The 9,494-nt window shown below is 39.3% G+C and overlaps 1 protein-coding gene across 1 annotated transcript; it reads right to left on the bottom strand.

Annotated features, from left to right (window-relative positions):
- Positions 1-2,610: 2,610 nt before the first annotated feature.
- LOC121414956 lies at positions 2,611-4,382 on the bottom strand. Its single transcript, XM_041608001.1, has 3 exons — positions 3,949-4,382; positions 3,308-3,668; positions 2,611-2,993 (listed from the first exon to the last, which is right to left on the bottom strand). The coding sequence occupies exons 1-2, from the start codon at positions 4,324-4,326 to the stop codon at positions 3,357-3,359; spliced, it is 690 nt and encodes a 229-aa protein (XP_041463935.1). The 5' UTR covers positions 4,327-4,382; the 3' UTR covers positions 2,611-2,993; positions 3,308-3,356.
- Positions 4,383-9,494: the final 5,112 nt, after the last annotated feature.

Genomic DNA, 9,494 nt, shown 5'->3' with positions numbered 1-9,494 from the left:
ACATTTACAAATTGTTTTGTATATTTTGATATACAAAACATGAGAAAGAAAACATTTTTTTTCAAATATCAGGGGAGAGTTGCATTTATCATATAAGAGAGGATTCTACTGCTAATCGAACCAAGTAGTTGACGGATATAAATTATTCTGTAAAGAGGCTTGATAGTCGATATCTAGGTGGATTTTCTTTACCCATTATGCAGATTGTGACTACGGGCATTCGTGTTCGATTGTGAATTTATAGCCCTCTGCTTATATTGTTAAACGGGATTTTATGAATAACGAACATTATGATCAGTAAACCTTTTCCCTATCATAACGAGTGGTCCTTATGAATACATGTTATCACGAATAGCTAGTCTTGTGACTATTGAGTGTACCCCATAGTGGCTTTCTGCACTCATTAAGTGCTCTATAAATGACTAGTGACTCCTTTCTGTCCAATTCGAAAGCATTGAATAATACATCGTCTTTTATAATAAAATCCCATGAGTGATCTCAAAAACTTTCTATCGTGGCCCAATTACGTACTTATATCTAATAAAAGTAAATGCACCAATTCAGTGACCTTTTTTTTCCTCTCACTCACACTCTCTTGAAAACATACACCAGCAATCAAAGCAAATTTCATTTTCAATTCTTTTTGTCGCTGAGATTTCTATCCTCTGCCCGACCTGGTGGCGCTAATGGAATCTGTTTTGAAGGGACCCGGTGTCATCTTTCCTTGGTTTGCTGAGAACAATTGACGTTCCATTATTGTATCCCCACAGACCAGTTTTCGAAATCCTTTCAAGTTAGCGCCAGGAGCATTTGGCGCCGCTCATAGGGGGTGTCCAGTCTCTTGGAATATTCAATCATTCAGGCCTGTCCGAAAATCGGAGAAGCCTGTTGTTGGATGCCTTTATTATAGAAATATATACTTGCCATAGATATTATCTTCTCAACGAAAACAAATCCCGTTTCATGATTTATAGATGTCATAATTTATGACGGATTTTTAAAATACATGTAACTTGTTTAACTGTAGTTACAAAAACAATACAAAAATTCATGAAACTTTTTAATAAATCTGAAAATATGACCATTTTGATAAAATATTTTCAAATACGAATGGGTCCCAGTAGAAGGAAACGTCGTAGATTTGGTAAAAAAAAATAATTTCATTCTTTTTATACATCTTAAGTTATACCATAAAAAGCTTTATGTTAGATGACAGATTCGTACAAGAAAATATTGAGAAAGAGATGTTTTAATGCCATATCAAAATGCGAGATGAACTTTTGCTGTAAATAACCCCTGTACGTTTTTAGACATGCGTCTTACGAAATCGCCCATTTCCTCAATCCGGAAAGCTTCTCTGTAATTTTCCTTTCAAGTTTTCAACCTTCACTCTAGCCTTTGCGTTTTTTAGTTGTGTTTTATGAATATTTTATCTCTCTTTTACTCTTGCATTTGTTACTTGTTACTCATAATTATTTACAGCTTGACGCTTCTGCTTACACCTAAATTATTTGTTGTAAATATACTACCATTTAGTATATTTGTTCGAAAAAAAAGATCATATCGGAGAAGATGGGCTCAATAGTGAACAGAAAGGAATCTCACTCGTTTATTACAGAATGTTAATTTATATAATTGTTACTCATAACCTGATGACCCCATCCTCTGTTGAAATAGAAGGAGGTAATGCCTCTAGTTTGAAATTAGGTCACGTGATTGAGTCCCTAGTGTATCAGAAGTAACGGGATGTCACGTGACCTCTTTGCGATACGATTCCATCACCTGGACCGGGAACCGTGAGTATGCCAAAGACCTCACATTAATCTCTCTGATCAAATATGATTTAGAATAAAGCGAAAAATTGGAAGAATTCTTACCCCTGGGAACTTTGCAACTGAAGTCTGAGACCGTCTATAAGAATTAAACGAAAGTTACTGAAAAACCAAAGTTTAAAACGGATCTTTACTTCATGTACATGATATGTGCATTCATCGTGTTTTGGGGAGTATTTTGAATGAATAACTAGAACTTTTACGTTTTACAGTTGTCGAGTGCAGTCGAGAAGTGATCGGGATGTGATCGAGTGTGGTCGGGTATAGGTCGAGCCATGATCGAGTTCACTCGGAGTGATCAATAGCTGCCCTGAACCTGAGATCGAGCTGCGATGAAACCTTATGCTAGGTTCCCACTGCCGATCAAACCAACCCAACCAAGCCCGATCACCCATTTTTCCCCGACCAATCCCGACCACATGCCTAAACACGAGCTCTTCCCGACCGCTATTTGACCATTCATGACTCCTTCACGACGTACAGTCGACCACTACTTAGATCTCTTCTCGATCATTCCGATCTACATACGATCCCAACGCGATCCCTACTCGACTAGCTGGACGTCCATCCGATCTCTACACAATCTAGACCCAAGCAGATCAACTTGTTCGAAAAGAGATCCAAGATCAGTGGTGAATTGACTGTGGTTGCACAAACATTATCGTCAGCTGATGGTACAGTACTCATTTTTTTTACCAGGGTTCAGTTCATCTCAAACTTGAAAGAGATGGAAATCGAACAGTTACAGTTGTGGGCTAGGTGGTAGAGCTCCAGAGAAACAGGGTAATGGCTGTGGTTCAGCTCGAAAAAGAAGAAGTTGATGAACGTAGATGCAGGAGGACGCGTAGGCAGCAATTTCTCCCCTCGGCTCTCATCCACAAGGTCGAGAGCCTGCCTAGTGACTCGGGTGATGAACGAATTCATCCTTTGCTGATCCATTTGGCGCATCAAGTACACCAAAAACTGGCCACTCTGAGAAGCTGCATCCCGTGCACCTGTAATGGCACCACGCACGGACTCCAACTCAGATGTCAGCGAGGAGATTGCACTAGCTGCTTTTTGACCGCCTCCAGATGAAGTTGATGGTGCTGACAAATCAGAAGCGGCATCACCATCATCATCTGTTTCCTCTGGGGCAAGCTCCTTCCTCTTTTCAGCAAACTACAAATATATTGGACATAAAGTAAATGGAAATATCTGTATATCCATCCAAATATGCACAATGTGAACATTCATTAGAGTTGGACTACAATATCAACATTTTTATAATTGAAAAGCACACTGTAATTAGCACTAAATCTCATTGTCCCATGGTCTTTTGGCATTTTGTTTTTATCTTATAGAGTATGTTTTCAGGTTATCTGGAGTACTTATTTGATAAAAGGGTTTACTGGGATATTCCAAAAGCCTCTAGCCGAAAAATTGAAAAAGGAAAAAAGAAAGGAAAAAGAAAGAGAGAGAGAAAAAAATCTTACATTGGATCCTCTCTGATGACGCAACTGAACCAGGTATGGCCGGATGAATTCAAATTTGTTCAGAATCCATTCCTGTCTTGCTGTTCGCTCTGCAGCACCAGATCCTGACTTGCGAGATGTCTTGATGAGTCTGGAAAACAGGGTTCTCATGTTGAGATACCAAATCGATGACAGATCTCCGGGATTCAAGTCCAATTCGTCCTTCTTTTCCCGCCATGTCCTGCTCTTTTTTTTCTCTCATTTTGAACTGGGCAGATGACTTATCGTACAGAAAGGTGTGCTCCCTCAGCCACGTCACGAGATCGTCCTCTTCATCCTGAGTGAGCATTCGACGCATGGACTTCCGGGTTTTGAATTCAGTCTGAATAAAATCAATGTTCATAAATTATAGGCCTACCACTGTAAATGATCATTCATTCTCTCTCTCTCTCTTGGGGGCGGGTACTACAAGGAAATTATACATTTATTTATTTATTAATTTGCCACTTGTGGGACGGAAGCACCCTCATCAGCAAAAGATGCTGTTTTTCATAGGGGTCCACGTTTAATGTATAAGGAATTTATAGAATTGCTCTTACTGATATTTTTTTATATACAAAAGTAAAAAGAAAAAATGCATCAATACAAGTATTTAGGCCTACCTCTTTCTGCGGGAAGCGAGGCTGTTCCTGCTCTTGACTTTCTGTGCTATTGCTTGGGGATTGGTTCCGAGGTGGAGGAGCTGCCGATTGCTGCACGTTCGTTTTTTTCTTGGTCAACCGAGGGATTTCTACAGGAGGTGAGATGGCCGAGGTTGTAGCTACATTATCACTTTCAGTCACATCAGATGACGCAGCAGTAGCACTGACACTTCTTTTCATGTGCTCTTGTCTTCGGGTGTGTTTGGCAGGGGAGTCTTCGGTTTGAGGTGCTGCTGTACGCTCTTGGGGCCTTGTGACTGAAGATGTTGAAGATGTCGATCCATCGCCATCATCTGTATCAGCAGCTGTCGCAGCTTTACGTTTAGTTCTACGCGGCATGTTGGAGTATGTGAAGAGCTGCAAGTAGTCACCTGTTATCACTCCCAATTCCAGAACTGATTAATTTCAATATCAATAATAGGCCTACTGGTACGAAGAAAATGTGATAAGATCAGCACGTAATTGTGTCTTTGCCCTTTTTTTTAAAACAAGTGCTTAGGCGGATCCAGGGGGGGGGCGAGGGGCCCGGGCCCCCCCCCCCCCTATTGGCGGAGCAAAAAAAAGAAAAAAAAGGGGAAAAGAAAGGAAAAAAGAAAAAGGGAAAAGAGAGGAGAAAGAAGGAAGGCAAGTATAAGAGGAGGAAGATGAGTGAATAAAATAAGATAAGGGGAAGACTTGGAAATTAATTTTTTTTAAATCTTTCATGTCGGGATATAAAATTTTCGCTCGCGCTTTGCGCTCGCATTGCCTTTTAGGTGATATCTTGCTCAATATGGACCTTAAAATATCAAATTCTGAAGTCAATATACAAAACATATTTCAGCTGGGAAATTGAACTTTCATTATTTTGTTTTATTTACAAATTGATTTTTTAAAAGTGTAAAAATTTATGTTTTATGGTCTGAATATTACCAATTTCTGGTTGGGCTGCGCACTTACAAAATTTGATTTGTCAGTTACCTATTATTTTCCTGTATTCCATGAAGTTCTCAAAATATCCCTATTTAGGTCAGATTGTCAAAACGTATCAGCTAGCGCTGCACGCTTGCATTTTGATTAGTGAGTTATGTATATCTCAATATTAATTCTAAAACAAACTACTTAAAATCACCATTTGATGACAATTAATCATAAATTTCTGCTCGCGATTTGCGAGCTCAAATTGATATATTTTAAAACTCATGCATCTTATGCATAATTACAAAAGTGCTTTAAATGTCCAGTTTTCAGGCCATAATATTAATAGATTTTGCGCTCTCATGCTTAGGAAGAGAAATAGGAAGATAGTCATCATTTTCTTATGATGACATAATGTCCTTATAGAATATCCCGGTCCTATGTCAAAACTCAAAGTTACAATAATTGAAAATATCAGCTCTGTTTTAACTGTTATCCTTTTTCACCTCATAATTTTTCCACAAAGTGCTTGCAATACAGAGCTTAAAGTGACCCCTTTTCAGATCTGAATATCATATATTTTTAGCTCGCGCTTTGCGCTCGCTTTATTGATTTTCATGGTAAAAAAAGGTATTTAGAGTACCCAAATTCTAGGTCGATATCTCAAACACACGTTTATTCAGATACGCAGCTTGTTCTCCATTTAAATAATTATCCAGTTTCAGATAACAATATAAAAAAATTGTCTGCTCGCGCTTTGTGCTCGCATTATCAATGTGTGAAAATTTCCAATAGCTTAACCTTTTCATGATTTACAAAACATGAATAGAGTGTCCAGAATTTTTCCGCTCGCGCTTCGCGCTCGCATCAATAATGTTCAGTTTTTGTCTTATCCTTTCCACGATTACAAAAAGTGCTTAAAATTTCCATTATTCAGGTAGAAATGTAAAAAATTTTCAGCTCGCGCTTCGCGCTCGCAATATTTGAATGTTGAAATATGTAACGTCTTCATGGCTAAGTTCAAGCAGTCCATAACAAATACGTTTTCGATCAGCTCAAAACGTATACAAAAATTTTCCGCTCGCGCTCTGCGCTCGCATTATTAATGTAAGGAAGATCCCCACTTCCTCATCCTTTTCATGATTTACAAAACTTGAATAGAGTGTCTCGTTCAGTAGGTCTAAATCACGAAATTTTTTGCTCACGCTTCGCGCTCGCACCAATCGTTTAGTTATATACCTATTCTGTTAAGTTACAAAAGTGCTTAGAATTTCCATTCCTTAGGTAAACATGTCAAAAAATTTCAGCTCGCGCTTCGCGCTCGCATTATTTGATTTTTTAAAATATGTAACATCTTCATGGCTAACTGCAAGCAAGTCCTTAACAGTACCTTTTCCATCAGTTCATTTCTGCTCGCGCTTCACGTTCGTAATAATTATTCACTTGCATACACATCTTTTTTCAGGATTGCCCAGAATGTTCAAAACTTTTAGAAAAAAGTACATAAGATTCAAAAAAAAAAATAGCTCGCGCTTCGCGCTCGCATTATATAAATAATGATTATGGTATTATATATTTATGTTTATTCATAAGAATAAAGCTAAGAAGTGACTAATAGGACTACCCCTTTAAAGAAACCAAAAATCCCGGCAGATATCATATTCGAGTGGCCGATCGGGGAAAATATGGCTGAAAAAAAAATTCCGGGCCCCCCTATTGGCGAAGGCTGGATCCGCCCCTGAAGTGCACACCTAGTTACCAACAATGCATACAGCATTTCCATTTATTTGAAAGCAGGATAAAAGAGCATTGTAGATTAAATGCCTTGCCGCGGCCGGGGATCGAACCCCGGACTTTCCATGTATAGCCAGGCGCCTTAGACCACTCGGCCACGGCACCTCCACTGGCTTCCTTGGTTGAGTTGCGATCCGAAAGATCGAGTGCGGTCGAGAAGTGATTGGGATGTGATCGTAAAGCAGTCGAGAAGTGAGCGAGTTCGGTCGAGTAAGTGTTCAGGGCAGACATGTATCGATCGTGAAGCAGTTGAGTTGTTGATCGAGTTGATCGGGAACCAATCGTGTAGAAGTTGTGTGTGAATCGAGATGATCGGGTAGTGATCGGCGGAAAAAATCCACCCCGACCAAACTAGACCTCTACACGATCGATTTTCGATCAACTCGATCTCTACTCGATCAGTACACGATCGCTGTACGATGGCTTGCCTTCACGACTCCTACACGATATTTTTTGGCATGCCAAAAAATGTCGTGTAGGAAGCCAGATCGATACCGATCAAGGTAGACCGACCCCGATCGCCCTTGCCGACCGAGCCCGACCAGGCCAAAATAGCTTGATCGGGCTTGGTCGGGCTGGTTTGATCGGCAGTGGGAACCTAGCATTAATCGAGATGATCGAAAATCCATCGTGTATTATCGAGTATGAATCGACTTAATCGGGGAGAAATCATCCCGATCAAACTAGATTCATTATACGACCGGTTCCCGATCGACTCGACCTCTTCTCGATCACTACCCGACATGCTTGAGCTCGGGCTTCCTACTCGACATTTTTTGACATGTCAAAAATATCGGGTAGGGAGGCGGAGTGAGGTCGATCAAGGTAGATCAAGGTAGATTGACCTCGACACAATTCTCGACCATTGCCGACCACGCCAAAATAGGCCCAAATGAGGGTGATCGAGTTTGATCGTGTTGCTCAGATCGGCAGTGGGAACCTACCATTGTTCAAATATAGTCAATGATCTGAGAAGTAACAAAAGCATTCTAATAACGAGATTTCAAAAATCATAGCCGTAATTTGAATTAATCCTCTGAATTACAGATTGATTCCAAATTGTTTGATTGACCGATAAAATCAATAATCCTTAAAACCTGTATTATCATTGTTATACGAAATATACCAATTAAAAATGTGAAATTTGCACACCTCAAATACAACAATTTGCGTCGTAATAACCCGTACGTTATATGTTTTTATCATTTAAATGAATTTACAGATTGCACATTTTGAACCCAAAACTTAATGTACCATAAAACAAATCAACTGATGGTGGTGGAGATTTTTAACCATGTTGCTGAGAAAATAATGAATGCTTGTAAGCAAGTAACGAGAGGTGCAAAGTTTCATCCTTAGGGGCGCAAATGGGAACAAAAAAAAATCATTTTGCACACACACACACACACACACACACACACACATATGCTGCCACTTTTGCATTTAGAATGGAAGATTTAACCTTATTTTTTTCTTAGTGCATACGTCATATACATTTGAAATATTGTAATCTCACATGAAACAAACTTTTGAAAACGTGAAGTTGAATAAGGTGGTGAGTTAAGGGAGAATAGAAAGGAGTTGGAAGCTGGTGTAGGAAATTGATCGAAAGAGAAGCCAATAAGAAACTACAGAAAGAGAACAAAGATCTACAAGGAGAGAAAGATAAAAGAGGAGAGATAATGTAGTTAAGAGAGAAAAGACACTACAAGTCCATAAATACTTGACGTAATTTACGAATCTGCTTCGGTCAGAATAACAAACTTAATCTTTTGAAAATGCGAAATTTATGTTCTCTTCTTAAACGCTTGGGAGTTATGAGATGGAGGATGATATCGATCATGATGACGACATGCGACAATACAGGGCCCCTTTGCTCAAGGTGACATCGAGCAACTCGACACCTCAGAAGGGAATCTATCTTTGATCTTTATCGCCTCTAATATTTTCCGTCTTGTCTGGAATTACCTCTCCAGTTGCAGTTGCAAAGTGCACCAGAATCCTGTCTATCTCACGTGTTCGGATAGTATAAAGGATATCAACAAGTTTTCAAGAAAGCACCAAAGATCGCGATGATCGCGAAAACTCTCATTGCAAATCTCGCTTTTGAGAAATATGAAAGAACAAATGGATTTGGTTTCAAATTTATTGTGTACCAAATATCTGCAAAAGTGTTTGCCGATTTTATCCAATAAATAAAAACAAACGGGAAAAAATATCATTTGATTTTACTCATAGGCCCACGTCATCGGGTAGAAAGACAGAGATGGTATCTGTTAAATCCGTAATTTGTAATTTTTAGAAAGAAATTTTTCCCTCTGATATTGGAATGTGCAAAAGATATTTCTTGATATTTGATTTGTTCATTCTCCATTCAAACGGTAATCTGAATCACTACTTAAATTTCATTGTCCAAATTTTGACCTACTATCTTTAACAGGGACATTATTTGACCTTGACCTTGCCCCCCCCCCCCCCCCACCCCTCCCAGTCGCTTCATGCACTTGCACTTGTGGGTTCGAATTCCAGCCATGGCGTAATTTCCTGTAGCAAGGAATTCATCCACGTTGTGCTGCACTCAACCCAGGTGAGATGAATGGGTACCTGGCTGGAATTTATTCCTTGAAATGCCACCGCGCTGCAAAAGGCTGCGGGACCAAAGCCAGGGTAATAATATCCAAGTCCTTTGGAAGACCAAAGGGACGTTATGAAATAATGTGATATGCGCTATACAAGAACTGCGTTATTATTAATGTTATCATTATTATTGCACATTTTATGACAGTAAGATAATCATTTTGGCTATTTTCTAGGGC

Source organism: Lytechinus variegatus, chromosome 5, assembly GCF_018143015.1.
Source record: "Lytechinus variegatus isolate NC3 chromosome 5, Lvar_3.0, whole genome shotgun sequence".
NCBI classification, from domain to species: domain Eukaryota; kingdom Metazoa; phylum Echinodermata; class Echinoidea; order Temnopleuroida; family Toxopneustidae; genus Lytechinus; species Lytechinus variegatus.
The sequence above is the reverse complement of the archived record's forward strand: the minus strand, read 5'-3'. Positions and strand labels throughout refer to the sequence as shown.

Bases quoted from the DNA above. Each gene is read 5' to 3' on its own strand.
- LOC121414956 (XM_041608001.1), bottom strand. From the start codon at position 4,326: ATGCCGCGTAGAACTAAACGTAAAGCTGCGACAGCTGCTGATACAGAT. The intron at 3,669-3,948 runs GTAGGCCTAAAT...GATTTTATTCAG, and splicing joins CTCGCTTCCCGCAGAAAGAG to ACTGAATTCAAAACCCGGAA.